The sequence below is a fragment of the Mytilus galloprovincialis genome, chromosome 6 (genome assembly GCF_965363235.1).
Source record: "Mytilus galloprovincialis chromosome 6, xbMytGall1.hap1.1, whole genome shotgun sequence".
Lineage (NCBI taxonomy): Eukaryota > Metazoa > Mollusca > Bivalvia > Mytilida > Mytilidae > Mytilus > Mytilus galloprovincialis.
Window position 1 is genome coordinate 64336491 of NC_134843.1, and position 22345 is coordinate 64358835.

General features: G+C 33.1%; 1 protein-coding gene across 3 annotated transcripts in view; it reads right to left on the bottom strand.

Annotated features, from left to right (window-relative positions):
- LOC143080096 (uncharacterized) overlaps window positions 1-22345 on the bottom strand; it is a 75421-nt gene that overhangs the window by 48127 nt on the left and 4949 nt on the right. For all 3 annotated transcript variants that reach the window (XM_076255776.1, XM_076255775.1, XM_076255774.1), the window contains exons 5-6: window positions 20578-20685; window positions 12755-12865 (exon numbers count right to left, since the gene is read on the bottom strand). In XM_076255776.1, the coding sequence (XP_076111891.1) occupies window positions 12755-12865; window positions 20578-20605 (139 nt within the window). In that variant the 5' untranslated portion in view covers window positions 20606-20685. The remainder of the gene's footprint in view (window positions 1-12754; window positions 12866-20577; window positions 20686-22345) is intronic.

Sequence of the window (22345 nt, forward strand, 5' to 3'; positions counted from 1 at the left end):
GCTCCTATATACCGTCTATCAACAGTATGTGTCTATACCTACCGTCGGTAGTTAACATACAATATAGAGCTCCTATATACCGTCTATCAACAGTATTTGTCTATATACCTACTGTCGGTAGTTAACATACAGTATAGTACTCCTATACACCGTATATCAACAGTATTTGTCTGTACCTACCGTCGGTGGTTAACATACAATACAGTGCTCCATTACACAGTCTATTGACAGTTGTCTATACCTACCGTCGGTGATTAACATGCAAAATAGTGCTCCTATATACCGTCTATCAACAGTATTTGTCTATACCTACTGTAGGTAGTTAACATACAATATAGTGCTCCTATATACCGTCTATCAAAAGTATTTGTCTATACCTACTGTCGGTAGTTAACATACAATATAGTGTTCCTATATACCGTCTATCACCAGTATTTGTCTATACCTACCGTCGGTAGTTAACATACAATATAGTGCTCCTATATACAGTCTATCAACAGTATTTGTCTATACCTACTATCGGTAGTTAACATACAATATAGAGCTCCTATATACCGTCTATCAACAGTATTTGTCTATACCTACCGTCGATGATTAACATACGATATAGTGCTATTATATATACCGTCTATCAAGAGTTTTAGTCGATACCTACTGTTGGAAGTTAACATACAATATAGTGCTCCTATATACCGTCTATCAACAGTATTTGGTATACCTACTGTCGGTAGTTAACATACAATATAGTGCTCCTATATACCATCTATCAACAGTATTTGTCTATACCTACTGTCGGTAGTTAACATACAATATAGTGCTCCTATATACCGTCTATCAACAGTATTTGTCTATATCTACCGTCGGTAGTTAACATACAATATAGTGCTCCTATATACCGTCTATCACCAGTATTTGTCTATACCTACCGTCGATGGTTAACATACAATATAGTGCTCCTATATACCGTCTATCAACAGTATTTGTCTATACCTACCGTCGGTGTTTAACATACAATGAATATTGTTAGTGCTTCATAAGCCTCTAAAGGCTGGCTGATATGGTATACTACAGCTAATGTATTGAAATGTAATTGTAATTTCATGTATATTGTATCAGGTTGCACTTTAAATAAAATAAAATCTAAATCTAAATCTATAGTGCTCCCATAAACCGTCTATCAACAGTATTTGTCTATACCTACTGTCGGTAGTTAACATACAATATAGTGCTCCTATATACCGTCTATCAACAGTATTTGTCTATACCTACTGTCAGTAGTTAACATACAATATAGTGCTCCTATATACCGTCTATCAACAGTATTTGTCTAATACCTACTGTCGGTAGTTAACATACAATATAGTGCTCCTATATACCGTCTATCAACAGTATGTGTCTATACCTACCGTTGGTAGTTAACATACAATATAGAGCTCCTTTATACCGTCTATCAACAGTATTTGTCTATATACCTACTGTCGGTAGTTAACATACAGTATAGTGCTCCTATACACCGTATATCAACAGTATTTGTCTGTACCTACCGTCGGTGGTTAACATACAATACAGTGCTCCATTACACAGTCTATTGACAGTTGTCTATACCTACCGTCGGTGATTAACATGCAAAATAGTGCTCCTATATACCGTCTATCAACAGTATTTGTCTATACCTACTGTCGGTAGTTAACATACAATATAGTGCTCCTATATACCGTCTATCACCAGTATTTGTCTATACCTACCGTCGGTAGTTAACATACAATATAGTGCTCCTATATACAGTCTATCAACAGTATTTGTCTATACCTACTATCGGTAGTTAACATACAATATAGAGCTCCTATATACCGTCTATCACCAATATTTGTCTATACCTACTGTCGGTAGTTAACATACAATATAGTGCTCCTATATACCGTCTATCAACAGTATTTGTCTATACCTACCGTCGATGATTAACATACGATATAGTGCTATTATATATACCGTCTATCAAGAGTTTTAGTCGATACCTACTGTTGGAAGTTAACATACAATATAGTGCTCCTATATACCGTCTATCAACAGTATGTGTCTATACCTACCGTCGGTAGTTAACATGCAATATAGAGCTCCTATATACCGTCTATCAACAGTATTTGTCTATATACCTACCGTCGGTAGTTAACATACAGTATAGTGCTCCTATACACCGTATATCAACAGTATTTGTCTGTACCTACCGTCAGTGGTAAACATACAATACAGTGCTCCATTACACAGTCTATTGACAGTTGTCTAAACCAACCGTCGGTGATTAACATGCAAAATAGTGCTCCTATATACCGTCTATCAACAGTATTTGTCTATACCTACTGTAAGTAGTTAACATAAAATATAGTGCTCCTATATACCGTCTATCAAAAGTATTTGTCTATACCTACTGTCGGTAGTTAACATACAATATAGTGCTCCTATATACCGTCTTTCACCAGTATTTGTCTATACCTACCGTTGGTAGTTAACATACAATATAGTGCTCCTATATACAGTCTATCAACAGTATTTGTCTATACCTACTATCGGTAGTTAACATACAATATAGAGCTCCTTTATACCGTCTATCACCAGTATTTGTCTATACCTACTGTCGGTAGTTAACATACAATATAGTGCTTCTATATACCGTCTATCAACAGTATTTGTCTATACCTACCGTCGATGGTTAACATACAATATAGTGCTCCTATATACCGTCTATCAAGAGTTTTAGTCTATACCTACCGTCGGTAGTTAACATACAATATAGTGCTCCTATATACCGTCTATCATCAGTATTTGTCTATACCTACCGTCGGTGGTTAACATACAATATAGTTTTCCTATATACCGTCTATCAACAGTATTTGTCTATACCTACCGTCGGTGGTTAACATACAATATAGTGCTCCTATATACCGTCTATCAGTAGTATTTGTTTATACCTACCGTCAGTGGTTAACATACAATATAGTGCTCCTATATACCGTCTATCACCAGTATTTGTCTATACCTACTGTCGGTAGTTAATATAGTGCTCCTATATACCGTCTATCACCAGTATTTGTCTATACCTACCGTCGGTGATTAACATACGATATAGTGCTATTACATATACCGTCTATCAAGAGTTTTAGTCTTTACCGACTGTTGGTAGTTAACATACAATATAGTGTTTCTATATACCGTCTATCAACAGTATTTCTCTATACCTACCGTCGGTGGTTAACATACAATATAGTGCTCCTACAATGTATATACCGCCTATCAACAGTATTTGTCTATACCTACCGTCGGTGGTTAACATACAATATAGTGCCCTCATATACCGTTTATCAACAGTATTTGTCTATACCTACTGTCAGTAGTTAACATACAATATAGTGCTCCTATATACCATCTGTCAACAGTATATGTCTATACCTACCGTCGGTAGTTAACATACAATATAGTGCTCCTATATACCATCTATCAACAGTATATGTCTATACCTACCGTTGGTGGTTAACATACAATATAATGCTCCCATATACCGTCTATCACCAGTATTTGTCTATACCTACCGTCGATGGTTAACATACAATATAGTGCTCCTATATACCGTCTATCAACAGTATTTGTCTATACCTACCGTCGGTGGTTAACATACAATGAATATTGTTAGTGCTTCATAAGCCTCTAAAGGCTGGCTGATATGGTATACTACAGCTAATCTATTGAAATGTAATTGTAATTTCATGTATATTGTATCAGGTTGCACTTTAAATAAAATAAAATCTAAATCTAAATCTATAGTGCTCCCATAAACCGTCTATCAACAGTATTTGTCTATACCTACTGTCGGTAGTTAACATACAATATAGTGCTCCTATATACCGTCTATCAACAGTATTTGTCTATACCTACTGTCGGTAGTTAACATACAATATAGTGCTCCTATATACCGTCTATCAACAGTATTTGTCTAATACCTACTGTCGGTAGTTAACATACAATATAGTGCTCCTATATACCGTCTATCAACAGTATGTGTCTATACCTACCGTTGGTAGTTAACATACAATATAGAGCTCCTTTATACCGTCTATCAACAGTATTTGTCTATATACCTACTGTCGGTAGTTAACATACAGTATAGTGCTCCTATACACCGTATATCAACAGTATTTGTCTGTACCTACCGTCGGTGGTTAACATACAATACAGTGCTCCATTACACAGTCTATTGACAGTTGTCTATACCTACCGTCGGTGATTAACATGCAAAATAGTGCTCCTATATACCGTCTATCAACAGTATTTGTCTATACCTACTGTCGGTAGTTAACATACAATATAGTGCTCCTATATACCGTCTATCACCAGTATTTGTCTATACCTACCGTCGGTAGTTAACATACAATATAGTACTCCTATATACAGTCTATCAACAGTATTTGTCTATACCTACTGTCGGTAGTTAACATACAATATAGAACTCCTATATACCGTCTATCACCAGTATTTGTCTATACCTACTGTCGGTAGTTAACATACAATATAGTGCTCCTATATACCGTCTATCAACAGTATTTGTCTATACCTACCGTCGATGATTAACATACGATATAGTGCTATTATATATACCGTCTATCTAGAGTTTTAGTCGATACCTACTGTTGGAAGTTAACATACAATATAGTGCTCCTATATACTGTCTATCAACAGTATGTGTCTATACCTACCGTCGGTAGTTAACATACAATATAGAGCTCCTATATACCGTCTATCAACAGTATTTGTCTATATACCTACCGTCGGTAGTTAACATACAGTATAGTGCTCCTATACACCGTATATCAACAGTATTTGTCTGTACCTACCGTCAGTGGTTAACATACAATACAGTGCTCCATTACACAGTCTATTGACAGTTGTCTAAACCAACCGTCGGTGATTAACATGCAAAATAGTGCTCCTATATACCGTCTATCAACAGTATTTGTCTATACCTACTGTAGGTAGTTAACATAAAATATAGTGCTCCTATATACCGTCTATCAAAAGTATTTGTCTATACCTACTGTCGGTAGTTAACATACAATATAGTGCTCCTATATACCGTCTATCACCAGTATTTGTCTATACCTACCGTCGGTAGTTAACATACAATATAGTGCTCCTATATACAGTCTATCAACAGTATTTGTCTATACCTACTATCGGTAGTTAACATACAATATAGAGCTCCTATATACCGTCTATCACCAGTATTTGTCTATACCTACTGTCGGTAGTTAACATACAATATAGTGCTTCTATATACCGTCTATCAACAGTATTTGTCTATACCTACCGTCGATGGTTAACATACAATATAGTGCTCCTATATACCGTCTATCAAGAGTTTTAGTATATACCTACCGTCGGTAGTTAACATACAATATAGTGCTCCTATATACCGTCTATCATCAGTATTTGTCTATACCTACTGTCGGTGGTTAACATACAATATAGTTTTCCTATATACCGTCTATCAACAGTATTTGTCTATACCTACCGTCGGTGGTTAACATACAATATAGTGCTCCTATATACCGTCTATCAGCAGTATTTGTTTATACCTACCGTCGGTGGTTAACATACAATATAGTTTTCCTATATACCGTCTATCAACAGTATTTGTCTATACCTACCGTCGGTGGTTAACATACAATATAGTGCTCCTATATACCGTCTATCAGCAGTATTTGTTTATACCTACCGTCAGTGGTTAACATACAATATAGTGCTCCTATATACCGTCTATCACCAGTATTTGTCTATACCTACTGTCGGTAGTTAATATAGTGCTCCTATATACCGTCTATCAACAGTATTTGTCTATACCTACCGTCGATGATTAACATACGATATAGTGCTATTACATATACCGTCTATCAAGAGTTTTAGTCTTTACCTACTGTTGGTAGTTAACATACAATATATTGCTCCTATATACCGTCTATCAGCAGTATTTGTCAATACCTACCGTCGGTGGTTAACATACAATATAGTGCTCCTATATACCGTCTATCACCAGTATTTATCTATACCTACCGTCGGTAATTAACATACGATATAGTGCTATTACATATACCGTCTATCAAGAGTTTTAGTCTTTACCTACTGTTGGTAGTTAACATACAATATAGTGCTCCTATATACCGTCTATCGACAGTATTTGTTTATACCTACTGTCGGTAGTTAACATACAATATAGTGCTCCTACATGTGTATATACCGTCTATCAACAGTATTTCTCTATACCTACCGTCGGTGGTTAACATATAATATAGTGGTCCTATATATCGTCTATCAAGAGTTTTAGTCTATACCTACTGTTGGTAGTTAACATACAATATAGTGCTCCTATATACCGTCTATCAACAGTATTTGTCTATACCTACCATCGGTGGTTAACATGCAATATAGTGCTTCTATATACCGTCTATCAACAGTATTTGTGTATACCTACCGTCGGTGGTTAACATACAATATAGTGCTCCTATATACCGTCTATCAAGAGTTTTAGTCTATACCTACTGTCGGTAGTTAACATACAATATAGTGCTCCTATATACCGTCTATCATCAGTATTTGTCTATACCTACTGTCGGTAGTTAACATACAATATAGTTTTCCTATATACCGTCTATCAACAGTATTTGTCTATACCTACTGTCGGAAGGTAACGTACAATATAGTGCACCTATATATCGTCTATCAACAGTATTTGTCTATACCTACCGTCGGTGGTTAACATACAATATAGTGCTCCTATATACCGTCTATCAGCAGTATTTGTCAATACCTACCGTCGGTGGTTAACATACAATATAGTGGTCCTATATACCGTCTATCACCAGTATCTGTCTATACCTACTGTCGGTAGTTAAAATACAATATAGTGGTCCTATATACCGTCTATCACCAGTATTTGTCTATACCTACCATCGGTGGTTAACATGCAATATAGTGCTCCTATATACTGTCTATCAACAGTATTTGTCTATACCTACCGTTGGTGATTAACATGCAATACAGTACTCCTATATATCGTCTATCAAGAGTTTTAGTCTATACCTACTGTCGGTAGTTAACATACAATATAGTGCTCCTATATACCGTCTATCATCAGTATTTGTCTATACCTAATGTCGGTAGTTAACATACAATATAGTTTTCCTATATACCGTCTATCAACAGTATTTGTCTATACCTACTGTCGGAAGGTAACATACAATATAGTGCACCTATATATCGTCTATCAACAGTATTTGTCTATACCTACCGTCGGTGGTTAACATACAATATAGTGCTCCTATATACCGTCTATCAGCAGTATTTGTCAATACCTACCGTCGGTGGTTAACATACAATATAGAGCTCCTATATACCGTCTATCACCAGTATTTGTCTATACCTACCGTCGGTGATTAACATACGATATAGTGCTATTACATATACCGTCTATCAAGAGTTTTAGTCTTTACCTACTGTTGGTAGTTAACATACAATATAGTGCTCCTATATACCGTCTATCAACAGTATTTGTCTATACCTACTGTCGGTAGTTAACATACAATATAGTGCTCCTACATGTGTATATACCGTCTATCAACAGTATTTGTCTATACCTACCGTCGGTGGTTAACATACAATATAGTGCTCCTATATACCGTCTATCAAGAGTTTTAGTCTATACCTACTGTTGGTAGTTAACATACAATATAGTGCTCCTATATACCGTCTATCAACAGTATTTGTTTATACCTACCGTCGGTGGTTAACATGCAATATAGTCCTCCTATATACTGTCTATCAACAGTATTTGTCTATACCTACCGTTGGTGGTTAACATGCCATACAGTACTCCTATATATCGTCTATCAACAGTATTTGTCTGTACCTACCGTCGGTGGTTAACATGCCATACAGTACTCCTATATACCGTATATCAACAGTACCTGTCTATACCTACCATCGGTGGTTAACAAGCATTACAGTACTCCTATATACCGTATTTCCATACTATTTTTTATAGACAGTATTTGTTTATACCTACCGTCGGTGGTTAACATGCAATATAGTCCTCCTATATACTGTCTATCAACAGTATTTGTCTATACCTACCGTCGGTGGTTAACATGTAATATAGTACTCCTATATACCGTATATCAACAGTACCTGTTTATACCTACCATCGGTGGTTAACAAGCAATACAGTACTCCTATATACCGTATATCAAAAGTATTTGTCTATACCTACCGTCGGTGGTTAACGTAAAATATAGTGCTGTCTATTAAAATTATGTGTCTATACATACTGTCTGTGGTTAACATACAATGAAGTGCTCCTATAAACCGTCTATCAACAGTTTTCATTTATACCTTCCGTCGATGGTCAATATAACGTATTATATGGTCCGTATATAGTGCTCATATATACCGTCTGTCAGAAGTATCTGAATTTACCTACCGTCGGTGGTTAACATACAATATAGTGCTCCTATATACCGTCTATTAACAGTATTTCTTTATACCTACCGTCGGTGGTTAACGTAAAATATAGTGCTCCTTTATATACCGTCTTTCAATAGTATTTCTTTATACCTACTGTCGGTGGTTAACATAGAATTTAGTGCTCCTATATACCGTCTATCAACCGTATTTGTCTATACCTACCGGCGGTTGTTATCAAAACAAACTATTTTCAATCGACAGTCCAAAGTTTCGTATCTATACTTCACTCTGAATGACCGATGACATTTATTTGACCAGTAACATTCCCTATTGTATTCATTATTTAGTTTTCTCCCTGAACTTGTCTGAAATATTTGCGGCTGTACTGATGGCAAACAACAATCAATTAATTTCTTAAAGTACTTCTTAATCTAAATAAAAAATAATTTTTTATCTAACCAGTAATATGTGATCGGTGAATGTACGTATGACAATTACGCCAATTTTGAAAAAGCATATTTTTTTTCATTTGCGCACATTGACATTTTTTAATTTGCGCCAAATTGATTCGAAAGGTTAGGTCTGATAAATTTAGATGATCAAATTAAACTTGTTTAACCAAACGCAGCAATTCAATGAACACAAGCTACAATATAGATAAATGTGTGTATAGACACATGTTGAGCTCATGGGTATCATCATTTAATCACACTTCTGGTACCCGAACATTTACTTTCATATATGGAACCGATGCCATAAAGAAAAAAACAGGCTTTAACTTATAAAAATTTTGATAAAAAAGGGGATGCTTTATTGTAGGGAAGATATCACAAGGTTGCAGTTCAACAGAAGTGTTGCATGACAATACTCAGTTAAAAAAGATTTGTGCATATGCAAATGTGCTTTTTATGTCAAACTGTTACAATCTTATTTTACAAAGTGCTACTTCAAGTGTGATGTACACTTGCAATAAACTTATCCTGCTTTCAATCCCCCTCCTCCTCCCCGTCACGTGTGAGCAAGTGGCAGGTGGCAAAAGGCCAGAAGGAATATTTTTGTTATTATATAAATAAATTCTATACATCTTATATGCCTCATGACTTGTGTTTACCTGTTAATTTGTGCAAATGAAGAAATAAATTTGGCGCAAAGAAATAAAAAAAAATAGGCGCTAATTAAGTGCAGATTGGCGCAAATGGAAAAAGCCGAAGCAAATATAATCTTTTCTCGTATCAAGATTTCAAGATTTTATTCATAACCTCAGACACATACTTGTGTACAAGAGGACAATAATATATACAACCATATTAAAATAATATATAGCGAGACAGGACAAACGAAACACAAATACATAGTATATTTTAAAAGACAATTGGTATAATTAGATTAAGTATTTTATGATTTTCTTCACGAAAATTGATAATTTCCTTTGAACTTATACGTTACATCTAGACAACAAGCCAGTGAATTTCTTCTTGCTTGGATTCATTACATAGTAATTTGGTACAAACTTTGATCTAAGAGCAGAAACATCAGCATTTTTACAGGTAAACAATATATGAAACTCATCCCCTATTCCCTCATTACATAATGTACATATTCTATTTTCCCTCGCGATCCCCGCCCATCTACCCGTCTCAATAGGTAACTTCAAATTCGAGCATCGAAGTTTAGATATGTAATATCTGTCCTTGGGTAGTAATCGCAATAGATACGGTTCCAAACCAAACTCGAGTTTGAATAAAGAATAGAATTCACCCCTATCAGATCAAATTGGTGTTTTCTTTCTTTTTTTCGTTCAGTTTCATCTAGTCCATTTGTTCATTTGACTCTGTCTCCATCACGACTAGGATGCATTTTAATTTATAATGTAAAGTCGTTCAGGTTTTTGTTTTATTATATAAAAAAAGAAGATATGGCATGATTGCCAATGAGACAACTCTCTAAAAGAGACAAAGTGACACCGGAATTAACTATTAAAAAAAACTTTAACAGATCACGGTACGCTGACGGTACAGATGTCTGTAAATTCAGAAATTAATGCGAGGTTTTTATTATTGCGACAATAATTAAGACTCGCATTTTGAAGTATTGCGTTTGAATTAATCAGGATTTTTTCTTAATCGTTGTAATCAAAATCTCATTTCAGGCTATAATGACACTCATCGCATTATATATTTAACAATTGCACGCAACAAATTTACATTCAAAGACTATGAATTTGATGTATATTTCATTTGACAAGATTAGTTCGTTTAACTTGCCAAAAATTCTATAATTAGTGTATTATTCTCCCAAGTTTATTTGAAAAGGTATAATTCCTCTATACAAATGGCAAAATCTTTCATAAAATATCCAGTAAGTTGGATAAACGTTTACCAAATCATCCCAATACAGTTTGATTTATATATTCACCTTGCTATTCCGTTCTTGCACAGTGATATAGTTCATTTTGCGTCATCCCATATTCTAGCAAAGGGAGAGTATCTAAGCATCACCGTTACATTAGTAATTATAGCTCTCGTACATAAAATAGTTAGCTCGAACTGTATGATCCTGTGTGAATCTGATCTTTATATTAAAAGTGCATAAATGGTTCACATATGGGTCTTATTTAATCATTAAACAGTATCAAAACAATTAGTGCATTATAATATAACCAAATAGGCATGCAAAAAAGAATCAATAGGCAAAATATGCTTGTCTACCGTCTAATTCTAATTGCTAATATTTACTGTATTGTACATAGCTCAATTCCATTCCATTCCATTCCATTCAATTTTATTTATTTTTTAATTTTCAGCAGAAAACAGTATTTCTATAACAATTAAATTGAAGTAATTTGATATGACGTTGACACACGGTAATCACTCTCATGTTTTTATTTACATCGCTGTCAATCATCCGGTAAAGATGAATATTCATTACTACCCTCGGTAGTTAACGTCCCTCGATGGTTAACTTTAAGTGCCTACCTAATATATACAGTAAACAAAGGGGATTAAGCCAATGTCTGTAAATTCGCGTAGAATGTTTTTATTCACTTTTGTGATCATTATTTTTCTGTAAATTGTGTCATTCGTGAGTCTGAACTTATAATTGCAAGAATGCGGAATTATTACATAGCTGAACCGTATCCGATATGTGATTTTTATATTTTTCAACGGCGGACAAATTTCAGAAAATTTACAAAAATAAACGATGTCTGACAAGCAATTTGGAAAGAAATATGATGTTTTTGATACTACAAATGGATGAAACATTAATAAAAGGCAATTTGCAACACGTTGTAATGAAGCAAAGAAATTATTTTGTCTAAAATCAGAAGGATTTTATGTACGCTCTCAAGTAACAAGTACCGGTATTGAAAGAAAGTATTTCATACAAAGTTATTAATTTTAAATAACATTCCATCAATCTGTATATATTTATAGTCAATGCTTTTGTCACGTTTATAAAGAAGGAAATTGGTTGTCTTTTAATTATAGGATGTTTGAGATTGTTATTGTCATCGACTGATATTTTTTGTTATTATGGTGGCACGGTAGTATTTGCTTCCAACGTTTTAGGTTGCTCCTTTGTGTACCCTACTTAGGTGAATACTTATGACACTGTGATTGGACATTGAAATGGATTATCAACCAGAAACATTTTTTTCAAGTATTTTAACCATTTATGAGTCTGAAAAATAACAATTTTTAAATGTAACTTTTGAAATAAATTTTTTACATTTTTTTTAGAATATTACATTTACTGCGGTCAAATATGATGTAAATGACTGGTTCCCTTAGACTGGTGACAATAGCTAAAAAAGTAAACGGTCATGATGGTGTTTCTCATTTATTTTTGAATATCTGAATGAAAGTCCTTGAAGTTTCAGTAGGTTTTGGATCTTGGGGAGTGTTAGAAAGTCATGAAAATCTGAAAAATGTTAACATTGTCGCCTATGGCAGGGAAATACTACCGTGCCACCTTATTTGTTTGACTGCGCATATAAAATGCAAACCGCAAACGGACCGGAAGTTGATAAGCTAAAGGTCCGGAAACTTAAACGACAATCGATTGAACAAAATCCCAATCGATTATCGACATCACTAGGCTAAACCAACTGATTTCCGACTTATTCCGATCATCGGAACAACACTATACACCATGCCTTACTCATTAACATATTTAAACGAACTCATCCTGCAGTTTCATCGTTTAAATATGTTCAACTCGTAAATAGCGTGGTATATATAATACTTACCATTTGATAATCCACCATCCTCAATCATTTCTGAACATGCTGAATCTGTGTCATCATTATCATCATTACCAATGTTATCATCAGAGTCCAAAAATGGAGTTAAATCAAATACTTGAAAATAAAGAAAAATAAAAAACTTAAAATTTAACCATTCTGTTTAAAGTGACATGAATAAGTAAGCAAAATTTCCATTATGCCATAATATAGACAAAATATTGAGTAATATTCATTTTCTACTTTGTAAAATAAATTTATGATAGTAGAATAGTCACTTCAATGCAGCTTTTCTCAAAATATGACATACAATTAAACAATTCTATTACATGTATAAAGCTTAAGGATATGAATATATTTGTAACATTTATTAACCAATTGTTTACAATCTTTACAGAATCTAAACATTACATTGCTATAAAACCAAAAAAAGAGTGCAGACACTGAGATGTCTGGCCTGCTATGCTATACTTTATTAAATTTTAGTGTTTTTTAAGGTCTTGAAGATCAATGTGTATCTGTATAGTTATTCATCGTCTTAAAGACTTTCAGAAAATCTCATTTTGGGAGTAGTAAGCTAAAATTCATGTATATAAAATCATTTTTAAAACAAGAATGTGTCCACAGTACACGGATGCCCCACTCACACTATCATTTTCTATGTTTAAAGGACTGTGAAATTGGAATAAATTCTCTAATTTGGCATTAAAATTAGAATGATCTTATCAAAGGGAACATGTATACTAAGTTTCAAGTTGATTGAACTTCTACTTTATCAAAAACTACCTTGACCAAAAACTTTAACCTGAAATTTGCACTATCATTTTCTATGTTCAGTGAACCGTAAAATTGGGGTCAAAACTCTAATTTGGCATTTAAATTAGAAAGATCATATCATAGGGCACATGTATACTAAGTTTCAAGTTGATTGGACTTCAACTTCATCAAAAACTACCTTGACCAAAAACTTTAACCTGAAGCCAAAAACTTTAACCTGAAATTTGCACTATCATTTTCTATGTTCAGTGAACCGTAAAATTGGGGTCAAAACTCTAATTTGGCATTTAAATTAGAAAGATCATATCATAGGGCACATGTATACTAAGTTTCAAGTTGATTGGACTTCAACTTCATCAAAAACTACCTTGACCAAAAACTTTAACCTGAAATTTGCACTATCATTTTCTATGTTCAGTGAACCATAAAATTGGGGTCAAAACTCTAATTTGGCATTTAAATTAGAAAGATCATATCATAGGGCACATGTATACTAAGTTTCAAGTTGATTGGACTTCAACTTCATCAAAAACTACCTTGACCAAAAACTTTAACCTGAAGCCAAAAACTTTAACCTGAAATTTGCACTATCATTTTCTATCAGTGAACCGTAAAATTGGGGTCAAAACTCTAATTTGGCATTTAAATTAGAAAGATCATATCATAAGGAACATGTGTACTAAGTTTCAAGTTGATTGGACTTCAACTTCATCAAAAACTACCTTGACCAAAAACTTTAACCTGAAGCGGGACAGACGGACGAACGAACAGACGAACGAACAGACGGACGGACGAACGGACGCACAGACCAGAAAACATAATGCCCCTCTACTATCGTAGGTGGGGCATAACAATCAGTGAAGCATAAAGGCCAAGAACAAAGATCATAGATGCCAGCAGAAATGTCTTAACATAAAGCACCTGTACACAAGATATGAAGTACCATTTGACAGAGTTTCTGAAAATCTGTTTTTCCCTGGTGGTCCTTCATGTCCTTAATGAAAACCTGTTGGTCCTCATTTTTAATTCAGTCTCCTATATTGGACATGTTGGAATTCATATAATTATTTTGTCATATTAATAACAAGAGTGCACATGCTGAAATGTCTTGCCTTCTCTACTAATCATTGATATTATGTTGGTAGTCCAAAATATAAACCTTTACTACAACGATCACATAAACTTAACATGATCCAAGAAAATGAGATCAAAGTTATATAAATCAAACAAGAAATACATGTACACCTTACAATCTTTCAATACACTAAGTATAGTCCTGATACATGTGATAGTTCACCTATTACTTGATAGTTTCTAAGAAACAGACTTAACCATGAAAACTAAACATTGATTAATGAACCATGAAATTAAGGTCAAGGTCAGATGAACCATGCCAGGCAGACATGAACAGCTTACAATTCTTCCATACAACAAATATAGTTAACCTATTGCTTATAGTTTTAAAAAAACAGACCAAGATACAAAAGCTTAACACAAAAGCAATGAACCGTGAATATGAGGTCAAGGTCAAATAAAACCTGCCAGACTGACATACACATCATAAAATATTCCCATACACCAAATATAGTTGACCTATTGCATACAGTGTTAGAAAAAAAGACCAAATCTCAAAAAGTTAACTTTGACCTCTTAACCATGAAATGAGGTCAAGGTCAGATGACACCTGCCAACTAGACATGTACACCTTACAATCATTCCATACACCAAATACAGTAAACCTGTTGCATACAGTACATGCAGTATAAGAAAAACAGACCAAAACACAAAAACTTAACTATAACCACTGAACCATGAAAATTAGGTTAAGGTCAGATGACACCTGCCAGTTGGACATGTACACCTTACCATCATTCCATACACAGAACATACTAGATCTATTGCTTATAGTATCTGAGATATGGACTTGACCACCAAAACTTAACCTTGTTCACTAATTCATTAAATGAGGTCGAGGTCAAGTGAAAACTGTCTGACAGGCATGAGGACCTTGCAAGGTACCCACATATCACATATAGTTATCCTATTACTCATTATAAAAGGGAATTTAACTTATTGTTCAAGTAGTCACTGAACCATGAAAATGAGGTCAAGGACAATGGACATGTGACCGCAGAAACTTTTTAACATGAGGCATCTATATTCAAATTATGTAGCATCCAGGTCTTACACTTTCTAAAATGTTAAGCTTTGAAGAAGTTAGCTAATGCTGCTGCTGTTGGATCACAAAGGTCGCAGGCTCGACAAAAATCTTGATTAGATATACATTTATATAAACTGTTATCACAGAGATATGTCTCGCCTTTTTGTAATTTTGATAATGCAAAAGTTGAAATTAAAAAAAGCTATACCTAAACATGTAAATTATGCAAATATTGTAAGTCAATGAACCATGACTTGAGGATACATGGCTAAACACATGAAACAATCTCAACCGAAATGAGATGTACCAATGCTAATAGAAATGCATACTAAATACCATGTAGGCTTACCTGAACACAAATATTGTAAGTTGGGAAATTTTGGCGGTTTCCCCTTAAAAGGCATGTGTTTTATTTTGGTGTGTGTAATTTTGGTGCCTCGCCCAATTGATGTGTTTGATTTTGGAACAATAGAAGTGTGCGAGCTCATTCGTACTTGCCCTTATTAACCCGTTTATATATATTGACAAAATATCAATGATACACAAACTAGAAACACGACACAATTAACTAAATAAATTAACGAATCGGATTTGAATGCAATTGCAAAATAATTCCGTATGTCGGGGGGTTGAACGCTAAAAGAAAGGGATTTTAAAAAGATTGATTAAAAAAAAAAATAATAAAATAAATTTTAATCATTATCTCTATTGCAACTACATGAACTAAATGGCAGTACATGTTAATTAACAGAAGATAAAGGATTCGAAGGTGTTTTCATATTCTAATTACAAATAACGGTGTCTAATCAGCAATAGCTGGGCATATTTATGACATATGTGAATACAAATTCATATTGTGTTTTGTTAACAATTTTAGAAAATTGACAATTAAATAAAAATTATATAGTGTTGTTGTCAAATTATACCCGATATTTATTTGCAGATTTGGCTATGCATAGAATTATTGGAAATACGGAAGACATGATAATTACATAAGATATTTCCCCCAACAATTTACATTACGATATCGTCGTACCAGTCCTCGATTTTGGCGTTTCAATATTTAGTGTTTGCTTTATTTTTGTGTGTTTAATTTTGGCACTTTCATTTGAGGCACCAAATAAACCAAAGTAAAACTACAACCAAAATAACCCAATTTACGATAATGTATAATGGGGTATACCTGTCAAATTGGGACAAAGGATTAAATTAAGATGTAATTATTCAGTTGTTGGTAATGAGGTTTTTATCAAATATGAGAGAAAAATAAGTTAAGAACTGTAAAATAAAGTAAACTTTATTTGATTCCCAGAATGATAAAAAAAATGGTGTCTTCAACCTATGCCAACATTTGATAAAAATATATTCAACCTATGCCTACAAACAAAATACAATAGGTGTTGTTATAACAATTATCAATTAATAAAAGGTAAAATACAGTCAGTATTTTTAAGCATTAAATATTACTCTTTAACAATTCACAAACAAAAATGAAGTACATATGTATTTGCAAAATTGTGTTGTGGTAAAAAATGGAATTATAAACAAATTCTAAATAGATAAAAATTGTAAAATAGAACCCTTGATACTAGCAAAATTGAGTTGAAATAAATATTAAATTATTATAAAAATGAAATAAGACTAATTTTCTAAAATTAATCACATCCAATACTTAAGAAAAAAAGTGACAAAAAATTTCAATTGTACAATTTGTTTTTTAAATTTTTTTTCATTATTTTGTTGTATTAAATACGAAACATACTCTAACAAGCAACATAATATACAAATATAAGATACTTCAACAGAAACTTTTTTTTTAAATCAAATTTAAAAAATTTAAAATAAATATAAAAAAAAAAATGATTGTTTGGTTCATTTATAATAGGCAGCAACTTTCCAGTTGGACATTGCACTTTTGTTTTACGGATACTGGTTTAGAAAATTCAAGTACTCTGTGTTTGTTTTTATTCATTATATATTGAGTTGTGAGCTTCTGTCCATGTTTGGTACAAATCCATGATAGTTTAAGAAAGTTATTAAAATTTAAAAACTTTGACAATAGAGTGAATGTATTGTATCCTGGCAGAAAAACTAAGTCCTTTTATAAGTAAAATACTGGAAAAAAAATGATCTTTTCTTTTACAAAATTTACTTCTGGATACTATCTAATGATCATGAACAAGCTTCTGTCCAAGTTTGGTACAATCCAGGATAGCTGAAGAAAGTTATTCAAATTTTTAAAACTTTAACCACAGGGCGAATGTAATGGATTACAAAATTTACTTCTGGATACTATCTTATGATCATAAACAAGCTTCTATCTAAGTTTGGTAGAAATCCAGAACAGTTTAAGAAATTAAGTTATTATTAAAATTTCAAAAACTTTAACACAGAGTGAATATTAAATTTTGTGGACCGCCGACGCCTACAGAATATAGGATCGCTATGTCTTGTTTTTTTTACGAAAGGATAACAACATGACACCAGTATATATCTTAAATTATGACTTTTGAGTCAATCGTATTAGTGAAATTTGTCTTATTCTCTGAATGTGTTGGAATTAATAGTGAACATTTAAAACATTTCAGGTCTTATGAAATTCATGAGTTTCAATAGTGGTGTATGCCATTGTATTTGAAGGAATATATTTTACATAAAATTGAATATTTTTATCATATATTTCTATATTATTTATGAAAATGACACTCATAGATATTCAATATGACTAGATGATTGTTCCTTAAATAAAATTCATAAAATCCCTCCCCCCCCCCCCCCCCCCCCCCCCATTATTTCATTTATATACAAAACTTATTCCTTTATGAAATAGAGATCCTCAACACACACAATTGCCTACATTTTCACTAGTAGTTGTAAAAGAAATTGTATATTGAATAAACATCAACGCTAGGTTTAAACTGGTTGTAGATTGATTAGCCCCTAATTAATTTATGTTTTTATAACACTTAATCTGTAACAAATTATTCAACCTATGCCAACATTTTTTCACACAATTTTATACCAAAATTTAAAAATGTTGGCATAGGTTGAATGAACCAAAAAAATAACTTTCACCATTAACTTAAGACTGATATATATCATTATCAGTGCTCTAGCTAGAAATCAAAAGGGGCAGGGTGCCAGTTGAGGGCAGGGCACTTTTTATGATAAGAAAAGGCACTGCTCATTTTTTGTCAACGTTTCTGTGTGTATCACAAGTTAACGAATCTCTTTTTTTTCTTACTGTATATGTTGTTTTTTTTAAATAAAGATGCTTTTCAACTATAGTCTTTATTTCATTGTTTGTGTAGTTATGAATGATATAGTACATCGACATCAACATATTATGTTTTTACAGTTTAACTTCACTCTACCCATTATCAAAGAATATGTGGTTTTTTTTTTATCTATATAGGAATTATAGCTTTTAATACATCATATGATCTGAACCTGAGAGCATTACTGATTTACCAATGTTTAGAACATGGATTGCTAAAAGTATAATTATCAAGTAGAAATTGCAATATATATTTTTTAATATGTTCAAAGACAATTAATATCTTTAAGGTAACATTATTATGTTATTATATATTCAATTGGTCATTTATTCCTTTTTTTGATACTAGATAATATTTTTAGAGCAAAAATTTGTAATAAGCTAAAACAGGGGAAGTAACTCCAAAATCAATTTCCACCACGTTTGAGTTAATTAAAAACTGTGCTTGTCGCTAACAAGTTGAGATGGAAGGCATTTCTGTAAAGGCATAGTTTTATTTTGATGACTTAAATTCAATTCTAAAGTCATGAAAGTCTTCATTTATATACGCTCTTCCATTGTGACTTGGAGATCGATAATGCCGACCAAAGCTAAGACCAAAGCTAAACACACTCGTTGACACATTCATGAAAAGTATGACAAAAAGATACATTGTTCTAATTAAATTACCTAGTTATTAACACCTATGAAGTCTTAATCATTGTAATTGATTGTAATGACATGATTAACCTGGGGGCAATCACACAGGTGTCATATATGTAATTAACTTGGAGATCAGAAATCGATGAAACAAAATTTTACCAAAACGGCACAAGCTAATTTTGGAAAAAGACGTCAGGGCAGAAGGGCGCGGCTGAGGGCACCCAGGGCGCGGCGCCCTTCTATTTTGGGCTAGGGAGACCACTGATTATAATCTGTTAATGCTTTAGATCTATCCTATCTAGAAGTTTTGGGGGGTTTTTTTTAAAAGAAGTCAACACCTCTACAAGAAACTCTCAATCCTCTTTCAAATAAGTTTAAGAAATATACTCCATTTTGTGAATTATGTAACTTTGTGCTTTCAACAGTTAATTTTTTTATGAGCAATCCCTCCCCTGCAATCAGAAAAATATTATTTGGCACAAAAACATGTCAATTTCTTTTCAACTGTCTCCCCTCAACATACCTTGGCAATATTCTTGTCATTAATACAACATACAAACGCTCTACATTTACATGGACTTTTAACAAAGAATAAACTTAAATATTTAACAAAAAATCATGAATTAACTTTAGGTGGTGTCAGGCAAATGTCTGTTTAACTGTAACAAACCATATGTAGGGAAAGTTCCATGACGGACACCACCCCAACCCCCAGCCCTTGCTTGAAGCTCTGGATCAGCAATTCATATATAAAAGTTTATGCAAAGGAGCTTTCAATGCCACAGGCTGATTAGCAACCCTATGTTTCACACTTTGAAACTTTTTTCTGAAGGCAAAACAAAAAGAACATACCATTCATGCCATTATATACCATTCTATTCTAAGATATAAGAATACACAGTAAACAATAACAAGTGTGTCAATTTTACATAATATCACATTTTCATGAACATAAAATAGTACCACACTTACCATTTGATAATCCACCATTCTCAATCATTGCTGAATCTGTGTCATCATTATCATCATTATCAATGTTATCATCAGATTCCAAAAATGGAGTTAAATCAAATACCTGTCCTGTAAATAAAACAAAAAAGTTCATTTAAACAATTTTATTTTCATTGACACGAATGTGTGCACACACTGATATGTCTCGCCTTCTTTACTAACCATTGATATTAAGTTGATAGTCCTAAATATAAAGCTTTACTACAACAATCACATAAACTTAACATGATCCAAGAAAATGAGGTCATAGTAATATAAACCAAAAGAGAAATACATGTACACCTTACAATCATTCAATAAACTAAATAGAGTTGACCTATTGCTTAAAGTTTCTAGAAACAGTCTTAACCAAAAACTAATTTTCAACACACTACATATTACAACATTTGTATAAACGTAATGCTCTAGCCATGTCAGTTTATCTTCCTGTTTCAATGTTCAGCTTTAGTGTACAACTATGCAATTTAGTTAAAATGTGTGAACTATAACACTAATCTAAATAATGTTTAAACATAAATTCTAGCTTTATACATGTATTCTTATAAATACTAGGTTTATCACTCCTATCTACAAATGCTAACCAGACACTGGTTTCTAGGTCTGTATGAATGTTCCATTAAAATAAAACATCATACATGTCATACTAAGAAACATGCATGTAATGTAATTATATACACAGGGGTCACCACACTTCAAAATTATAGGGAGAAGTCACTTCTCCCTGGCAGCCAAACAGGGAGAAGTGAAGACCCAACAGGGAGACTTCAGGGAGAAGTGAAGGCCCAACAGGGAGACTTCAGGGAGAAGTGAAGGCCCAACAGGGAGACTTCAGGGAAAATCGACAGATCACGTTTATTCTTTTTATGAATAAAATTTTTTGTTACTTTTCTAATAATTTTTTCATGATAATTGCTAAGGAAGTACATTTTGTAAGTCCTTGTCTTGCCATGCTTGTAGTCTGAAATACTTTTTTTATTTACATGTGGTCCTATGCAAATTGTCAAAAAATATCATGACATAAGGACCACAAGTTAGTGGCACAAGAGCTATATTTATTCTGGTAGGTCTGAATGAATTGAAGATTTGACCTGGATCAAATTATGCTGCATAAGATTTTAAAATTAAACCAAGTCCAAGAACCTTTTAAAACAAAAATGATAATCAATTAAGAAAAGTTAAAATACGGTTTCACTGTCTTTCATAGCTAAGATCATGATTCAAAATGCATTTGTTCTGACATAAAATATTATTTAATAAGAATTCAGAGAGAAAAATGTTTGACATGTGTTGAAAACGTAAAGTAAAACTGTTAATTTCAAATCGTGTACATGAAATCGCACACATTTGCGGTATTTTCATGGAAATGCTGATTTCCAAAATCAAGTTGCCGTTAGAAATGTATGTTATTGATTCTAAAACACTTCACGAGTGTTTAAATATGACTAAATCACAAAAAGTAACATCGGAAAAGTCGTATTTTTCATAACCGATATTGTATAGGTACTTGTAAATCAAAAACAAATATGGTGCAATCCACGTCAAAAATTTTCACTTTATATTTTTCAAAAATATACGACTTTGGAAGTAAATATTGCCGTTCCTTATCAAATTAATGAGCAGATATTCATTGAAATACTGTTTAAAGGACCTTTAGCTGAAACAAAGCACATGTATCAGTCTGTAAAACAAAATCCTGAACAAAAAACCGACTGTGTTTTGTAGTTTATAA